Genomic DNA, 19,285 nt, shown 5'->3' on the forward strand with positions numbered 1-19,285 from the left:
TGGGCTGGGGAAGGCACAGTACCATACTGCTAGGACATACTTATCCAGAGCTGGCTGGCTGGGCTGGCCCCTCTCAGGAGCCTTCCCCTTAAATATTCTGATTTTCCCAACAGGTTCCTCTCTGGGCTCTACCCAGGACTTAGCTCTATCAAGTATGTATTGTCTGAAATAGAAATTCCCTATTATACAGTTGGATTGATGTGAAAAAAGCCATTATGTGACATTAACATATCAATTCATCGTTTTAAAATCAGTTTTTTAGATACAAAAGTAATACATATTTCATGCATTTTATGTGAAATTGTAACCAAAAAAAAAAAAAGAAGAAGAAAGTCTGTGATAATATCAACACATCGAGACAACCACTGTTAGCATTTCAGTATATTTTCCTCCAGGCTTTTTGAAAATAAGACATAACTCATGTTATATATCATATTGTACTCTGCTTATTTTACTTAACCTTGGATGTCGTGTCTCTAAAAGTTCTCCATGCTTTATATAATCTTTGGTGGCACTGCAATTCATCATTTATTCTATTTCCTATTGTAGAATAATTCCTCCTCAAATCATCCTCTCTTGTTTGTTGCTATCATAGGAAAGTGCCACATAAAACACCCCCAGCATGCATTCTCCATGCAATGCCTACAGCAGATTAGCCAAGGAGGTGCGGGGCTGCTGGAGGTGGGGTGAGAAATGGGGTCTCAGCTAGGGCGGTTTGCTGGTCAGGGTGGGTCTGGCTGAGGAGGACAGGGGAAGCTTCAGGGAGAGGAGCAAGGAGACAAAGCAGAGGATCAGAAGCTTGGCAGACAGCAAGGGGAGGGAGTAGAAGAGAAAGCTGTTGAAAGTTCCAAGGAACAAGCCCTTTCCAGGGGCCTTGGCTGGGAGATCTCAGGACTGAGCCTGATGTATATCATCACCCTGTCCAGGAAACCCAAACAAGCTTTAGAGGCAAAACCTGAGCAGGGTGAAGTGATTAAAGAACAATTGAAGGTCAATTGACTCTAGTTCTCTGCTGGATGGCCAGAGCTGACTCCTGTCGACAATTATTTTATGGAGGCAGGGAGACAAGTGAAGGGAAGAGAGAGAGAAAAAGGATAGAGAGGGGAGAAGAGAGAGGGAAAGAGTAAGGGAAAGGCATGTATACATGGAGGGGCCAGAGGTTGATGTTGGCTGTCTTACTCAATCACTCTCTACCGTATTTCTTGAGACAGAATCTCTCACCAAACCTGGCGCTCACCAATACGGCTAGTAGCTAGCACTGGCCAACTGAGCCTCCTGTTCCCACTTCCAGTGCTGGGTTGTTCCCTGGGAGTACATAGCCTGCCAAGGCAAGTCATAGGGAGTAAATCTCTTCAGTGAATGGTCCTCTGGCACCCAGTGAAGGAGGACTAGCCCGACAGCAAAGCTACAGAGATATTGAAGCCCTTGCCGAAAGCGTTTGGTTACAGGTTCAAATAGTTGATAACAGATCAGAGAGGCACCCTTACAGATGGGAAAAGGGGGCAGAGGTGAAATGGTGCAGCATGCAGAATGGAATAGGAGAGGGGTGCCAAAACTAGGAGAGAAGATGTACTCACCATGGGATGAAGATGGGCTCACTAGGGGAGAAGATGTGCTCACCTTGGGCTCACCTTGGGATGGATTCAGCATGCAGAGATGGCTAAGTTCACACCAGGAAACTTCTGTTTCTATTGCAGGGGCCTGAGGCCATGCTATATATATAACAATATACTCATCCCTTCATAGATGGAGGGGGTGGAGATGATCAATAGATCCTCACCCAAGATTCCAATTATTCCCTCATGTGCTTTCCAGGCCATGTATGTTATTTAGCCCTAATAATATGTGACCTCATGGTCCTTGGGAGGTACTAGAGCAGCAGCTCTAAACCTGTGGATTTCGACACTTCGGGGAAGAACAACCCTTTCACAGGAGTCTCCTAAGACCATCAGAAATTTCAGTTATTTATATTACGATTCACAACAGTAACAAAATTACGGTTACAAGGCAGCAATGAAAATAGTTTTATGGTTGGGGTCAGCACAACATGAGGAACTGTATTAAAGGGTCGCCGCATTAGGAGAGGTGAGAAGCACTGCTCTAGAGTATGTAGAGGGGAGAAGATTAATTGAGGAGGGGCTCCATTTATACAGCTATGGAAGGTGAGATATTGTAGTGATATTTCATTTGTATTTTAATAAATAAAGATTGCCTGAAGATCAGAGAGTAAAACAGCCAGACTGATCAGCCTGACAGAGCAGGCAATGGTGGCACACACCTTTAATCCCAGTAGCCACACTAGTTTGCCATAGAACCCGGGCGATGGTAGTGCACATCTTTAATCCCAGCACTAGTGAAGAATATAAAACTCAGGAGACAGCTCTCACACACAGTCTCATTCTGAGATTCCTGGAGGTAGGATCACCATTTCAGACCGAAGTAGAGGTAAGAGAGCCAATGACTGGCTGTTTTGCTTTTCTGACCTTTATGTTGAACCCCAATTCTGTCTCTGGTTTTTATTAATTGTGCTACAAGATATTTTGGTGGTGTGGCTGCTGTGGGGTTACTCATGCTCCTATAAGTAACCCATCACCCATGCTGTGTAAGCCCAATAAACTCATTGGTCCCAAGTTGGACTTTGGCAGAATCATATTCTGGTCTGTCTTTGGTGACCTATCTGGGGGAGGACACATTTGTCCATTTCATACCCAGGGGAAATTTCATGTAATGGGCGCTAATAAATTATATTCTTCAGATGACTTACAAGCATGGTGCCCATTGACTATTATTTGGGCTGCCAGGAAGGCAGGGCCTTACCCTCAAAGTCTACCTCGTTCCTAGGAAAAACATGCTTGATATTCTGTTGAGGCAAGAAGGAACAAATGAATGAATGAAATATCTGAAGGAAAATGCCTACTCTGGGAGTATAGCTTCTAAACGTGGCTCTTAGTGGGACACAACATGGCAGCTGCAGGGCAGAAGGCAGCGTTCTGTGCCATGGCAGCAGGGAAAGCGCTTGGCTGGCTCACTTAGCTCTATTGGCTGAGGTTTGGACTAAAAAGACCTAGGCATGTTGGAGCCTGGCCACACTCAGCAAGCATCTCCACGACAGATGGCCAAGAATTCTGCCTCGTTTCTGTCACTCATCAGTAAGAGGAGGGTCAGAGTCCCTCAGGGGAACCACATTTAGCCTCTTAATGCACATTTCAGCCAAGTTTAATTTTTACAGTTTTAGCTTATAAAGAACGTTCTTTTAAGCACTAACCAAACTAAATTGCCATGAAGAAAGATACCCCAGTGATGAGGTTCCTTGTTGCAAGGAGAACCTCAGGTTATCTTGGTATGTTTCCACAGACTGAGAACTGGCACATACTTCTACTTGCTGGCAGGGAAGGAAATACACGCTTCAATATTGTCACGTAAAATTTCAGTGGCCCAGGGCATGCTCCTCATGACTGTGGCCATGGTAGCGGTGATTAAGGAAGAATTTCCATGACTAACTCATTGTGGTGTGAAGAAAATGTCCTCATTTTCATGGCGGTTTTGAAGTGAATCAGGCTGAAACCTGATATGCGCTTTCTCAGCCTGGCTGGGAAATTTTTCTTCCTAATGAAAACGGTTTTAATGCCCATAAGCTAGTCCAGAACGATTAAGCTGGCTATCACTGAGTCCTTCCTCCCTCCCTTCCTCCCTCCCTCCCTCCCTCCCTCCCTCCCTCCCTCCCTCCCTCCCTCTCTCTCTCTCTCTCTCTCTCTCTCTCTCTCTCTCTCTCTCTCTCGATTCCGAAGGATGAGAGGTTCTTGGCTTTCGTGACAACTGGAAGAGGAACCCTCTGTGGACATATGGGGGTGATTCATGTTGGACACGATGGAGTCCGCTTGGAAAGGGCTGAGCCTCCTCATGGCACCAGGAACTGCCCATTTTCCATAAACTCCCGTCATGCCCTATTTAGCTCAATTAGAACATGTAGCCTCAATTTTCCATGGATGAGAGGAATGGTCCCAGTGACCACAGGTGACCTAAAGCACATCCACTGGAAAACACAGAGGAAAAATAGTCCAAAGTTGCAGCCAGGCCAGCTGTCACTAAAAGAGCTGTGCAGGCTCATGCACGGGCTCTGGTTATTCACTATTGCTGATTGCTCCACACTTGAGAATGGACACATCATCCCCCAGTATCTCCAGATGCCATCTTCTCTATGTGCCCCCCCCATTTATCATTAAGGCTGCTGCAGCATCTGGCCTGGAATCTGGGTCCTCTGCCATTCAACAGATTACCACTAGAGAGAAATGTACAAAGAGCCTGAGATTATCTGTCTAGCTAACTCCTTCTGCGTTCTGGAAGACCAACGCCATGACTTGCACTCCAGGGCCTGGGTTGGCTGCTCTCCCACTTATACACGATTCCCCCCTCGCCATTCGCCACCCTGTATTGACATTCCATGCTGACTTATCTGCCTCATTCACCATCCCAGGAAGAAGCTGTGGCTTTGATCTCTTTTCCCAGGCCTACCGTCATTCCTGGCTCGTGAATGAGTACTCAAAAGTGGTTGTTTAACAGAGTAACAAACAACCTTGCTAGCCTTGTTTTCCAGACAGAGAAGGGAGGAAGGGAAGGGGATGAATTACTTGAATCATCAGCTTCTTAGGACTATTCTTCCATGATGAGAGGCTGTGTGATTTAAAGCCCACAGGTGGAATTGTGTTTTTGTGTGCTATTAATGAATTTGCAAGATTTGAGAACAGGGATCTAGGAGCAAGGTTGGCAGTTTTATAAGGCTTAAATGGGAAAACTCCAAGACCACAGGGCTGCAGACACTTTCTTTACAATGAAGCAACATCAAAAGCCACGGTGGGAAGAAGGAACTCTCACCCCACACATCAGCACATCAGCCATTCAGTGGCTGTGGAAAATCTTCTGTGCAAATTGCAAAGAGGGGCCCATTTTTAGAGCTCAAATAGAAACCCGTGGCAGCAGAGTCACCAAGGGAAAAAGGAGCAGTGATTAGCACCTGCATCTCCAGAATCCATAAAGAGAGAACAGATTAGCCGCTTTGTTTCCACTCATAATCTAGGTGTGAGGTTCACCTGGCACAGCTGCCAAGAGGATACATGTTTTAAACACATTTGCCAATACTCCACCAAAACCACGTTCCATGCTCAAACCCATCTTATCCTCAGGCTATGCACCCCTTCGGATATGCTTATGCAAAATGAAAGCCAGAATCAGTCTCTGCCAACCTATGAACCCACAACTGGGAGGTAGAAGGTAGGGGTGCCTCTAGCCAAATAAATGCTCCATACAATCTGAAAGCTGAGTGACACCTCTTCCCTGCTTGCTTCTACATACATCTATAGCTTAATGGCTTCTGTGGATGTAGCAAAGGTTATGATAGAAGTCTGTTTGTTGAGTTAGACTTCTTTGAAGCTACGGGGTATGCCCCCAAATTTGTACCGCGGAGGATGAAGACGGTCTCTAACATGCAGCAAAGGCAAAGACATTTAATGCCTCAGGCTGGATGTAGAATAGGAATACCTCTATAAGAGAAAAGTGATCAAAATACCTGGAAAGGAAATTTGAGTCTCTTTGCAAATCCAGCATGGCAAGCATGTGACCCTTTTCCAAGCTCAGTTAAAAAAGTAAAACCAGTCATCCTAAAAACAATTAAAACAACAACAACAACAACAGCAATAAACAGATGGGCTGCCAAAGCCAGGACTGCCCTGTCAGGGCTGCACAGATAGAGTGAGTATGTGGCTTCTAATGTGACCCATTAACAGTGAGATCTGTAAGTGAAACCAGCTAGCTAAAAGCCCTTTAAAGGACCAAGTTGAGCTGGGCAGTGGTGGTGCACACCTTTAATCCCAGCATTTGGGAGACAGAGGAAGGTGGATCTGTGAGTTCAAGGCTAGTCTGGTCTACAGAGTGAGTTCCAGGATAGCCAGGGCTACACAGAGAAACTTTGTTGAAAAAGAAAACAAACAAAAACAAAAACAAAAAAGGATCCAGCCCATCATTAGTCCCTGTCCTGTAGGACCCAAAGATGGATTTTGAAAGGGATGCTGGTGTTCAGGCTGGCCTAGTTCACCTCATGACACCCCTATACTTTGAGCTAGAAGGGTGGTGCTCAGGACAGGCTTGAGGTGCTGAAGGGAGAGGGCCTCTTCTGAATTAAACCTTCAGAAGAACCAGGTAGCAATTAAACTGCTTACAAGGACTGTGTGGGTAAAGAGGCTAGCTAGCAGGAGTATATGGTGCAGCCTCATTTGCTTTGTGGAATAAAATATCTGACCCTCAGACCAACCTCTTTTCTTTTTGGCACACATTTGAGAAATGCAGAGGGTTTCTAAATTACCCACATTAGCAATTTACGTTTGATCTTGACTTGTGTCCCTGAATGGAAGCCAGAGTGACATGTGAACGCACGTGCACCCCATACTGTCCCACATATTTACCTGAGTGCAAACTACAACTGAGCCTTCCCATTCTTTGGCTTGGGTTATACAAAGCATTTCCTTGTCCCAAAGGCTATCTGAAGGTCATTGGCAAGGCGTCAGTATGAGCAAGCTGTACCCCTCAGATGAAAGTTCTTATGTCTGAGCAACTAACCCCAAGAGAGCTGAGAGGTGCGGTTCAATGTTCATACACAATGCTCTGCCAGGAGACTACCTAGAAGTCTCCATGGAGTCAACTCCAAGTCAGTCAAGGAGTTCTCTATGGCAGGACTATGTAACCCACAAAACTGGAGTCATTACTTGATGACCTGAAATATCGCAAAGACTAATAACTGGCTCTCTAGTTCTGAAAGAATCTTAATGTGAACTTTTATAATAGAAAGTTTTTAGTAGAAAGAGGACTGAAAAGCCAATAGTCCAAAGCCAGATGATCTAAGTCTTTTCTCAGAATTTGCCTGTGAAACCCTTAAAAATGATTTCTTATAGAAAAAGTTAGAGGATTCGAAATTAAGCAATTTAATCACTTGTTAACCACAGAAACAAAAAGATGTATGCTAATGATCACTCACCATTAATTGCTTCATGTATGTCTTACATAGTTTTACTATACAGAGATTTAGAATTTAGTACTGATCAAGTTTCATGTCTGTTTTATTGAATAATTTAGACAGTAGCCAGTAAATCAACTGACGACAATGTCTGATCTCAAAAATACTATTTTCTTTCTATGCAAAAGCCAGGCTTAACTTATATCACTTTTTCTACAGTAAATAACTCGCCACAAGTCTGAGAAAGAGAATACATAGGCTCTCTGTCTCTTTCTCCCTCTCTCCCCCCTTCCTTCCTCCCTCTTTCCTCCCCAGCTTCCTTCCTCCAATAACTTGCCACAAGCCTGAGAAAGAGAATGCATGGGATCGTTCTCTCTGTCTCTCTTTCCCTCGTCCTCAGTCCCTTATCCCCATCTTCCTCCCTCTTTCACTCCCTCCCTTATTCCCATCTTCCTCCCTCCCTTATCCACATCTCCCCCTCTCTTTCCCTTCCCTCATAACACCACTGGTTGATGTTTAAATTCATTATTTCCAATATATTTATTTACTTCTTTATGTATACAGCCAATGACTTCCAAAAGCTCTGAAATTGCTTTTAAAATACATTTTATGGAGATTCTCATGAAAATTAGCAAACTCCAAGAAATGCAAGGCTGTATCTGAGGGGTGTGTGCATGTGTGTGTTTGCATACGTGCATGTGCTTCCTGCTCCCAGTTCACATTCTTCAGCTGACATTCGTGATGCTGATATCTAAGGCTAAATCTTTTGTGGTCATTTATGTGGCTGTCCTACACACTGTAGGATGTCATTGACATCCCTGGCCTTTACTCACTACAAGTTAATAGCACCCCCATTCCTGTGACATGATGAACAAAGATGTCTCCAGACATCACTACCACATGTCCTTTGGGGACACAGTTGTGATAGTTGGTCATTACTTGGAAGTTTGGGCTCCCAGCTTAGGGAGAATGCCATTCAACTCTGCTTCTTCTTAGGCAGCTGGTTAGTTTTCCCCAAATACTTGGCCATCTTTATTCACTATTCCTTTGCTCTAAAACTACATGTCACCATATTCTTCCCTCCCAGGGTTGTTGCTGAGAAAAACATGTAAGCATGTGGGAGGCACCCAGCACCTGCCAGTTCCTTCTCTCCTTGCTTGCTCCCACTGCTGTAATTTCAACACTAGGAAACAGGGATCCTGGGAGAAGGGAGAGCACAGCTCAAAAGGTCTGTGCTACACCTGTACCGGAGGAATGACTGTAGCAACCTGTAGTCATGTCATCCAAACACATATACACTTATATTATTCTAGAGGCAACCATCTGCAACTGTGCCTTAGAGGGGAATCAGGGACAGTAAGGACATGCTTTATTTCACATGAAAAAATGCACATATTTTACAGCCTAAGAGGAAACTTCAAGAGAGTCCAGAAACATAGTTCTCTGTGTAAAGGATTGGTTAGCACTTAAGTGTCAGAAGCCCCAGGACAGCAGTTTTGCTGGTGCCGCTCTATATAGTCACAATTATTTTAAAAAGCACGGGAGAGACATTTCTAACCACATACTTACACATGAGTAGTATTTACAGTTTTTTGTGTGTTTGTCTGTGTTCAGGCACACGTGTGAGGAGGCCAGAGGACAAGCTTGAAATCTTGGGTGCTATTCTTGGGATTGACCTAGCTTTTGATGTTTTGGATAAATGAACTCTTTCTTGCCTGGAACTCATTGAGAAGCCTAGGCTGGATGGCCAGCAAACCATGGAGATCCACCCACCTGTCTCCATCTCCTCCATGCCGAGATTACAAACACATGGCACCACACCAACATTTTAAATACATGGGTCCTGCAGATTAAACTCGGGTCCTACCACTGATCTAGCTCTCAAACCTCATGTTTATACCACCCTTTTTTTTTTAAAAAAAAATGGGATTTTAATGTGAATGTTTGGAAAAAATTTCAGTTCACTAATCTTAACAGCTTTACTGGGGTATAAATTCTAAACCATAAAGGCATATTAAGTATTATGACAATAATTTTTAGTAAATTTACAGAACTATCTAACACAATGATTGAGTTTCTAAGCCTTCTCAACTGATCCCCAGATTGACTGGCTCTTAAATACCTAACACATAGGAAAGTCCTTTTCTATTCTCTGGTCCAAAGGAAGCTCAGTCCTCAGGCATCATTGAGTGGTGAATCCATGAACAAACTGAGGATAAATTTAAGTTAGCCTTCACGTCCTCTTAATCAAGTCTGCTGACTTCAAAGTCAGCACCTCTTGGCCCCCACATTGACTACAGTGTGATGTGTTTCAGATTGAAGATAGAGAGGAAGATTTCACCTTCCTGAAGTGAAGAGGGTAGTGGTAGCATAAAGAGACGCTTAAGTGGATTTGAACAGAATGGAACAAAAGCAAAGATGTCAAGTAACTTGGAAGGAATGAAAAAACCTTTCTCTAAGTCAATTAGGTGAAGATAGGTGGCTTAGTTCATAAGTTGCTTCCCATCTGGAGGACAGTTATTATGTGCTTCTGAAGGAAAAGAACTGAAAATCTCTTGATTGTATTAAAGTGTAACAATAAATCTCACCATGCGAGGGGAGCTACAATATAAGGGATAATAAAAGAAAATGTTATGGCACTTAACTTCATGGCCTCAAATCTCCCATTCAGTCAGAACAGAGACTCTTCCATCACCAAGAGAGAACCGGACAATTTAATTTTTGTTTCTATTCATGCTCAGGCCTGTGTTGGAGCTCTTCCATATCTTCTATTATGCTACTTGAAAATGGTTGCATAGTTTGATACAAACAATATCTCAATCTGACATCAACAGCTTAGTTTTGGACCAAGTGATTTCATTCTAAATTATCGTTGGCTGACAGATGCTGAGAGCTACCCACACAAGATCTGAAAAAGCCATGTTCTCTAATTTAATATTATAATAATTTTAAATTACAGCTTTATTAAGAGGAAACACAGATTTATTTATAGAGAACACTGATGGTTTCTAATGATGATCAGGGCTGCATTATGCTATTCACTGCAGCCCACATTCGGACAGCTTCAATTGTCTGAGTCACTAACAAAAGCATTCTGGTACAAACACTGTCCTCCTTGATTCAAAGCAGTGGAATCCTGCAAAAGCGGGCCTTGGAAAGAGCCAACCCCTGCCCTGAAATATCCTTTTCTCCTTGACCAACCCACATGAAAATGGCATTTCTGCCTTTGGGTTTAAAGACATTCTACCTCAAACAATTGCTTTTCCCTTGGCTTCTGAGACGCTGCAAGATTCTTTTTTTTCCTCTTTGAATGTGTATGATTTTGTGGAGGTTTGGTCTTCACCCCAAGGTGCATCTTAAATCTCTTTGTGTTGTGTCAGGGTGGTATGTGTGTGTGTACTATGTATGTACATGCGTGCGCGCGCACACACACACACACACACACACACACACACATGCACACGAGTATTCAGATGGTTGCTCAAATTGCATGTCTTGGTACACATGCGAAGTTCAGAGGACAACCTTGGGCGTTGGTCCTTGCCTTCTACCTTGATTGAGGGAGGATCTCCAATAGATCTCCACTGTATCTACAAGAGTAGCTGCAGCTTCAGGGGCTCCTCCTATTTTTACCTCCCATCTTGCTGGAGGAACACTAGGATTGCAGATGCTTGCTACTATGTTCATTCTATGGGTTCGCTCAGGTCTTTACTCAGAGACATTTCTCCAGGACCCCCTTTCAATCTTTTCTATCCCTCCCAATTCTTTATGGTAAATTTAGACTTTACCTTCTTAACCCAGAAGATACCTCTAAGCAAACAATGTTAATATAAACATTTCTATCTTTTTGCAGTCCACCAAGTATTTTGATATAATTCTGGAGCACCAGGTAAGGAAGTCAGTGGAGATGCTAAGTACGGGAAGCCACTCAGGCCAGCAGCAACAGATCCAGCACTCCAACGCAAGATTAGAGCCACTAATCCTGCAATCTCCTCCCCTGACAGTGCTTATGGGGAACGCTTAACCTCTGCCTCCAATCCCTGCCTGCCTCTAAATCCTTCGTCTTCATTTTCAGATCCTTCCCAGCACTGACACCGGATGTCTGGACAATATCTAAGTCAGTGTGCTTAACTAAACCCATTTAACTTATTGGCATCTAGCTTTCTTTTATCCAATTTATTTATTTTATCTAAATCAGCATTTAGTATACAAATTTTGAGGTTTGAAACATCACTTCAATGTTCTCATCAATCTACTGTCTCTAGGATAATACAGATCCACCACCCCTAAACTCAGTTTGATCCCTACTTACATTTCCAAGTCACTTTTTCTTCTCCACAGAAACTTCCTACTACAGCCAGACTGGTTTATCTATGCCAAGATTTCAGAACTTCTCCATGGGATTTCCCTGCCTGCTCCCACCTCTGGCTAAGCAAATCCAAGATAGAGCTAAGTCTCTGCTCTTTTGTGGAGCATGTCCTGGCACCCTGGCACCCAGGAACATCCCGATCAGCATTATGTCCTACTACTTAGGTGACAGATGCTCACATCTCCAGAGTCATTTGGTAGCCTGTGTCTTATGGATCCACAGAGGCAGACCTGTGTGTGAGAGTGTTTGGGTGGTGGATGCTCCAGTATTTCTTGGCTGATGATATAGCTGCCCCTCAGCATTTCCTGGAATTCAAATAATCTATCTATTAGGTTGTTAACTTGTGCAATGTTAGTCTTCTGGGATTAACGACTTCTTGGGAAAATGAAAGAAAAACCCTCAGCACCATCTCTGTGGGTCCCCAAATACATACAGCTGGGACTTAGTTTCCACAGTATGAAAAGTACTCGGAGGAATTCTTCTCCCATTGATGCCGCCAGTATTTGCAAACTAGTTGGTCAGACTAGAAAACACGCTGGTCGTACTTTGGCAATAGCCTTCCTAGACGACTCCAGACCCAAAGAAAACAAGGGTCAAAGGCTAGTGCTCAGAGAAAGGCAAGACACTTAGCACTGTGTATTCTAGAGACAGAAAAACACCTCCCTTTCCTGTGTGAGGTCTCACCCGTGACCTTTAGTAGTATTTCACCAATCAGTTGCTCTGACTGAAAACAGAGGCTGAACACCAGACCACAGTGGGAGAACGGTAACTTAATCTAGGTCTTCAATCAGCTACTCTCTGTTCTGCTCCTTCCTACTCTTCCACTCAATCCAAGCTTGTAGACGGCCAGCTTCAACGGTCAGATTCTGCTTCATGACTCAAAGGCTGACTGAGGATATAAAGTAGCTTCTGGAAGCAGCACAAACATTTTTGGAATTTACAGTCACAACCAAGCACCCTGCACACAAGGTTTCACAAGGTCAGGCCAGAGACTCCAGGTCAGCACTTTGCAAAGATGGGATTCTATTAGCAGACTCTGAAGAAAACAGCATCCAATCTTCGGGGGGAACATCAGGCAGATAAGAAGACTGCTCATGCCAAGCATTCTACTGCACCTGTAAGGCCTGCCAACTCGTGGGCATTTGTTTCCAAATTAAGTGGCCAACACAGATGATTCTGGAAATCTATTTTCTGTGTCAAATCAGTCCCACTAATGACTGCCAGATGTTGGGGGTGAGAGACCTGGAGGAAGGTAGGCGTGGTTAGAAATGAGCAACACAGCCTGACATGGTGGTATATGCCTGTAAGCTTAGGATTGGCGAAGTGAAGGCAGGAGTATGTTGAGTTTGACGCCAGTGTGGAATATATATTACCATAAGTTCTAGGCTATCCCAGTATGATGGTAAGTTTTAATTGTTTACTTGACGAACTTTAGAATCTCCTGGGAAGAGTGTCTCAATGAGGTATTGTTTAGATCAGGTTGTCTTGTGGGCATGTCTATAGGGGTATTATCTTGATAATTGAGGTGGCAAACTCCCCCACACCCACTGTGGGTGGCAGCAATCCCTAGGCAGGAGATCCTGAACTATATTATCATGGAGAATACAAGAGGAGTGTAGGTGTGCCTGCATTTATTCTCTCTGCTCTTGAGAGTGGATATGATTAGCGGCTTCATGTCCCTTGCTGCCTTGGCTCCCCAAAATGATGGACTGTAGCCTGGCATTGTGACCTAAAAATAAACCCTTCTCCCTTAAGTAGTTTTTTGCCAGGGTATTTTATCATAGCAACTAGTAAGGAAACTAGGACACCTGAACTATATAAGGAGACCCAACCTAAAAAGAAAAGCAAAAGAAAACAAACACCAAAAACAACAACAAAAGACAGAGGAAAGAAAAAAGAAGTGCGCAACATGGGGAATCCTGGTAGTGACAGAGGTATTATGAACCCTGACTATGTTGTTAGCAGATACACACAAATAAAATTGCAAAGAGACTTATACATAGAGATACCAGAAAAACTAGGAAAATCAGAAGGAGACTAATGAGCTAACACATGAGGGGCAGTATAGCACTAGAGTTTTAAGACATGTTAGCATGGGATGAGGAGGAGGAACATTTGTATCATTTCTAGAACCTCTCTGTGAATCTATAATGATCTCCCAAGCAAACATTAATAAGGGCAATTTTGAAATGTAGACTTCTAAAATAGAATGCAGGAGGATGCTACCTTACAGGTACAAATAAAAAGATGCTGCTCTTAAAAAAAAGACCTGGACTTGAGACTTGGTATCGTTAAAGTTGTTGTTTACCAGATCACACTGCCAGTCACCTCACATCTATCCAGATGTACCCCAAAAGGACTTCGACTTTTGTTTATTGCGAGTGACCTTAGCCCCTTTCCATTTATCACGCTGCGCTGGTTTGACCTTGGGAAAGCAAGTTCCTCGTTTGTGCTAAGTGGTAATTACCAAACACACAAAAAAGCTCATTTTAACATCAAAGTCAAAGTACTTAGTGCCACTTTTACAGTAAACCCTGACATTTTGCATTTGTACCCTTTTCTAGGCTGGATAAACATGAACTAAGTAAGTGCCTATTTCTACAAAAACCTTCATTCATCATTTCACTAGAACTTACAAGGCATTTTGCTAAGGCCAGGGAGGCGAAAACCCCCCTGGTGTTTTGTATTCTGGTAGAAATTGTCATCACTTACTTTCCTTGTGAAGCAGGGACACCTAAAACCCAGCAAAGGCTGACAGCCTAGCATTTTAGGGGTCACAACAGAGCCCATGCCATTGCTTGAAGCGGCAAGCTAGGCCCTGCAGTTCTTTTCTAAGTCTCCAAAGAGAAGCAGAACAGTGTCTTCACTCACCAATGTCATTGCTGCGGTCTGAGAGGTCCTTGTCGAGGATGCCAGAGAGTGCGCTGCCCGCCAAGTCAATCTTTGGACTGTCACCCCTACATTAAAAACACAAGTCCAGACATTTAATAATCAGTGTGCCCTTGTCATTCTGTCCACATTCTGGCTGCACACACATTATGGAGGGTGGTGTGTGTGTGTGTGTGTGTGTGTGTGTGTGTGTGGCAGATGGCACTGTTACCTGCAAAAGGAGCCAAAGGGAGGTAGTGAAAGCCAATGAACTGTCCGGCCACACGGGCTGTGGTATAAACTGGCCAGCAGACTGGATGGCCCTCTGTTCTGTGCATATTTTCTAAGATGGCTATTTTAATAATGACCCTTTGCCAAAGCACTTCTAGCCACAAACTCTCCCGCTGTCTCCACAGGATGCGACACAGGCTTGTTCCTGCCCCATGGCCAAATAAGCACTGGCAAACTGGCGGCTTCCCTTTTAAGGAACACAGAATTTAGCCAACGCTTCTTGTCAAAGGTCAGCTACTTTTAACCTTGAGAAAAAGGTTCTCTGGCCTGGGGCTGAGGCATCGGCCAGGCTGTTGACAGGCATAAGGTGTCAAGTTGAGGTCTGGCAGCTTGAAGGCTGGCACTGGGGTACAAGTCTATAAAATTAGATTGCTTCTGAGTGGTCATGCCCTACCCCCACTCTATGCCCATTATGCCACGAGTGACTTCTCTCAGAATCTGGGCTGGAAGAAGCCCACATGAGGATGGGAATATGTCTCCAAGATAAGGAAAGACACAGTTTCTTTGTAGACTAGCCTGAGATTCCCTCCATATCCCTCCAAAAAGGCAGCTCTTTGGCCCTATTCAGGAGATGAGCCCCAAATAAAGTTATCCGAGGACTGATCCTCACCATGAAATGTTGAAATAATTGTTCCTATCAAAGCAATAGAAATAAATAGTCCATCTCACAGCCTTTGCAAGTTACCATGGCTTGAAGTCAGAATATACCAGGAACAGACTCACTGCCCCAAACCTCTGTCTGGTGGGAGTATGGAGAGGCCCAAGGTGGGAAGTACCTCCTCTGGAAAGACACATAGACCACAGGTCCACAAGGCATGATGACTACAGGCCACGGTCCTGAGTAGGGCTGGGGAATTCGGGGCACATGGAACATGATAATTGGGCATTGGGGGAAATAAAAAGACATACCTATTAGAGGCAGGACTGTGCCCTGGGGAAATGGCTCGCTGAATTAAAGCTCTTATCACACAAGCAGGAGGGCTTGAGTTCAAAATTTACAAACCCACATAAAGCCCGGCCCAGTCGTATATGTCTGTAATTGCAATGCCCCTAAGGTAGAGATTGAGACAGAAGAATTCCCCAGAAGTCTATGAGCCAGCTGAACTCAGGAAATACAGTGTGGCATGGCTGGACAAAGGCGTGAGAACAAGAAATCTTATCTTACACAACATAGAAGGCAATGACTGACACCTGAGGTGATTCTCTGAGACAACATGAAAGAGAAAGGAAGAGAACAGGAAAAAAGGAGAAGAGGGTGGGACTGAGCAGAGAAGCAAGTGTACATGAGGTGATGAAGGGTCCCAGCACTACAGCTTAAAGTCTGGGCTATGTGTGTATTTTTGTGAGTGTGTGCGTGTGCGTGTGTGTGTGTGTGTGTGTGTGTGTGTGTGTGTGTGTGTGTGTATGTAAGTTTATAAGTACAAGCTGCTCTAACCAAGGAAGTGAAAGATCTATTTGACAAGAACTTTAAGGCATTGAAGAAAGAAACTGAGGAGTATACCAGAAAATGGAAGGACCTCCCTTGCTCTTGGATTGGGAGGATCAACATAGTAAAAATGGCAATTCTACCAAAGGCAATTTATAGATTCAATGCAATCCCCATCAAGGTCCCTTCAAAATTCTTCACAGATCTTGAGAGGACAATAATCAACTTTATAGGGAAAAACAAAAAACCCAGGATAGCCAAAACAATCCTATACAATAAAGGATTGTCTGGAGGCATTACCATCCCTGACTTCAAACTCTATTACAGAGCTACAATGATGAAAACAGTGTGGTACTGGCATAAAAACAGAGAAGTCGACCAATGGAATCGTATAGAAGACCCGAATTTTGACCCACAAACCTATAAACACCTCATTTTTGATAAAGGAGCCAAAAGTATACAATGGAAGAAAGAAAGCATCTTCAACAAATGGTGCTGGCATAACTGGATGTCAACCTGTAGAAGAATGAAAATAGACCCATATCTATCACCATGCACAAAACTCAAGTCCAAATGGATTAAAGACCTCACTATCAGTCAGAACACATTGAACCTGATAGAAGAGAAAGTGGAAAGTACCCTACAGGAGATGGGCACAGGAGATCGCTTCCTATGTGTAACCCCAACAGCACAGACATTAAGGGCAACATTGAATAAATGGGACCTACTAAAACTGAGAAGCTTCTGTAAAGCAAAGGACACTGTCACCAAGACAAAAAGGCAACCTACTGACTGGGAGAAGATCTTCACCAACCCCGCAACAGACAAAGGTCTGATCTCCAAAATATATAGAGAACTCAGGAAACTAGACTTTAAAATGCTAATTAACCCAATTAAAAAATGGGGCACTGAACTGAATAGAGAATTCTCAGCAGAGGAAGTTCAAATGGCCAAAAGACACTTAAGGTCATGCTCAACCTCCTTAGCGATCAGGGAAATGCAAATCAAAACAACTTTGAGATATCATCTTACACCTGTCAGAATGGCTAAAATAAAAAACTTCAATGATAGCCTTTGCTGGAGAGGCTGTGGAGGAAGGGGTACCCTCATCCATTGCTGGTGGGAATGCAATCTTGTGCAACCACTTTGGAAATCGGTGTTTCGGTCTCTCAGGAAATTCGGGATCAACCTACCCCTGGACCCAGCAATACCACTCCTGGGAATATACCCAAGAGATGCCCTATCATATGACAAGAGCATTTGTTCAACTATGTTCATAGCAGTATTATTTGTAATAGCCAGAACCTGGAAACAACCTAGATGCCCTTCAATGGAAGAATGGATGAAGAAAGTGTGGAATATCTACACATTAGAGTACTACGCTGCGGTAAAAAACAATGACTTCTCAAATTTTGCATGTAAATGGATGGAAATAGAAAACACTATCCTGAGTGAGGTAACCCAGACCCAAAAAGATGAATATGGGATGTACTCATTCATAATTGGTTTCTAGCCATAAACAAGGGTCACGGAGTCTACAATCGGTGATCCCAAAGAAGCTAAGTAAGAAGGTGAACCAAAGGAAAAACATATAGTTGTCCTCTTGGCTATGGGAAGTAGACAAAATTGCCGGGGAGAAAACTGAGATCTTGGGGGTGGGGTGGGATGGGGGTAAGGGGAGATGGGGAGAGAAAAGGGAGAAGGGGAGAATGGGGGGAACTTGGGGAAAAAGGAGGATTGGGATAAAGGAAGGTTAGATAGGGGAGCACGGAAGCACAATTCTTAGTTAAGGGAGCCACCTTAGAGTTGGCAAGAAACTTAAACCTAGAGTGGCTCCCAGATGCCCAAGCTGAGGTCCGCAGTTAGTTCCTTGGGCAGCTGAGGATAGGGAACCTGAAATGACCCTATCCTATAGCAATACTGACGAATATCTTGCATATCATCATAGAACCTTCATCTGGTGATGGATGGAGATAGAGACAGAGACCCACACTGGAGCACTGGACTGAGCTCCCAAGGTCCCAATGAGGAGCAGAAGGAGGGAGAACATGAGCAAAGAAGTCGGGACCACGAGGGGTGCACCCACCCACTGAGACAGTGGAGCTGATCTATTGGGAGCTCACCAAGGCCAGCTGGACTGTGACTGAAAAAGCATGGGATAAAACTGGACTCTCTGAGCATGGCGAACAATGAGGGCTGATGAGAAGCCAAGGACAATGGCACGGGGTTTTGATCCTACGTAATGTGCTGGCTTTGTGGGAGCCTAGCCAGTTTGGATGTTCACCTTCCTAGGAATGGACGGAGAGGGGAGGACCTAGGACTTACCACAGGGCAGGGAACCCTGACTACTCTTTGTACTGGAGAGGGAGGGGGAGAGGAGTGGGGGGAGGGGGAGAAGGGTGGGAGGAGGGGGAGGGAAATGGGAGGCTGGGAGGAGGTGGAAACTTGTTTTTTTTTTCTCCTTTTCTCAATAAAAAATGGAAAAAAAATAAGTACAAGCTGCTTTAGTATTGTTTAGATGAGTTTAGGGCTGAACTCTTGAAATCGGCTAACTTATCAGGGGCTCATCCCTGGAGACGACTGGCCTTCCCTCTCCCAGCAATCATCTTCTTCTAGGAATGAAGCCCCGTGAGAGTCCCCCAGTTCACACTGGCATGTCAGCATGTCTGTGGTGAAGGACTCATGGAAGGCGCTAGATCTCTCTTTTCTCAAGGAAACAGCCAACTTTAACGCTCACATACTCCTCACTAGAGGGCAGAGTGGCGAGAACTACCGGTATCTTGTTTCCCCTGTTGGGCCTTCACTGAGGGTAACGTGTCACAAAGCCTGCTCTAGAATGTGCATTATGGAACTTGCTGGATCAGAGCGAGGTTGAAACAGAAGTCCAGAAAGAACATGATCTACTGGAGAGCTTGGAAGGGAAATATCTTCAGAGATGGGCCAGGCCTTTATTTACTATCTCATCCAACATCCTAAGGCTTTGGAGTCCCCAACTGGGGACCACCTCAGACTCCCTTTCTATATAGGACAACCAAAATTTAGGGCCCTCAAGGCTGCTGCCTTGGGCATATACCAAGCCATTTGGTGTGGTGGGATGTAGGCGGCGGGGGGGGGGGGGGGGACAGGGAGGAGGTATTTAAAAACTTTTGATTTTCTGGGCCTCCGCATCTACTCATTTGAAGGTATAGTCAACTTTCTACTAGTTCTGCACACAGAGATTCAACTAACTGTACAACTCAACAATAAAACCACAATGACCAGAGTTAGGCATTTCTCAAAAGGGGATATCCACATGGACAATAGGTACATAAAAAAATGGCTCAAAATC

The 19,285-nt window shown here is 44.2% G+C and overlaps 1 protein-coding gene across 10 annotated transcripts in view; it reads right to left on the reverse strand.

Annotated features, from left to right (window-relative positions):
• Window positions 1-19,285, reverse strand: part of Sh3kbp1 (SH3 domain containing kinase binding protein 1) — a 317,007-nt gene that overhangs the window by 15,643 nt on the left and 282,079 nt on the right. For all 10 annotated transcript variants that reach the window (XM_041642315.1, XM_041642313.1, XM_041642317.1 and 7 more), the window contains one exon: window positions 14,244-14,329. In XM_041642315.1, the coding sequence (XP_041498249.1) occupies window positions 14,244-14,329 (86 nt within the window). The remainder of the gene's footprint in view (window positions 1-14,243; window positions 14,330-19,285) is intronic.

Source organism: Microtus oregoni, unplaced genomic scaffold (assembly GCF_018167655.1).
Source record: "Microtus oregoni isolate MIOR12 unplaced genomic scaffold, Mior012 000074F_000, whole genome shotgun sequence".
Lineage (NCBI taxonomy): Eukaryota > Metazoa > Chordata > Mammalia > Rodentia > Cricetidae > Microtus > Microtus oregoni.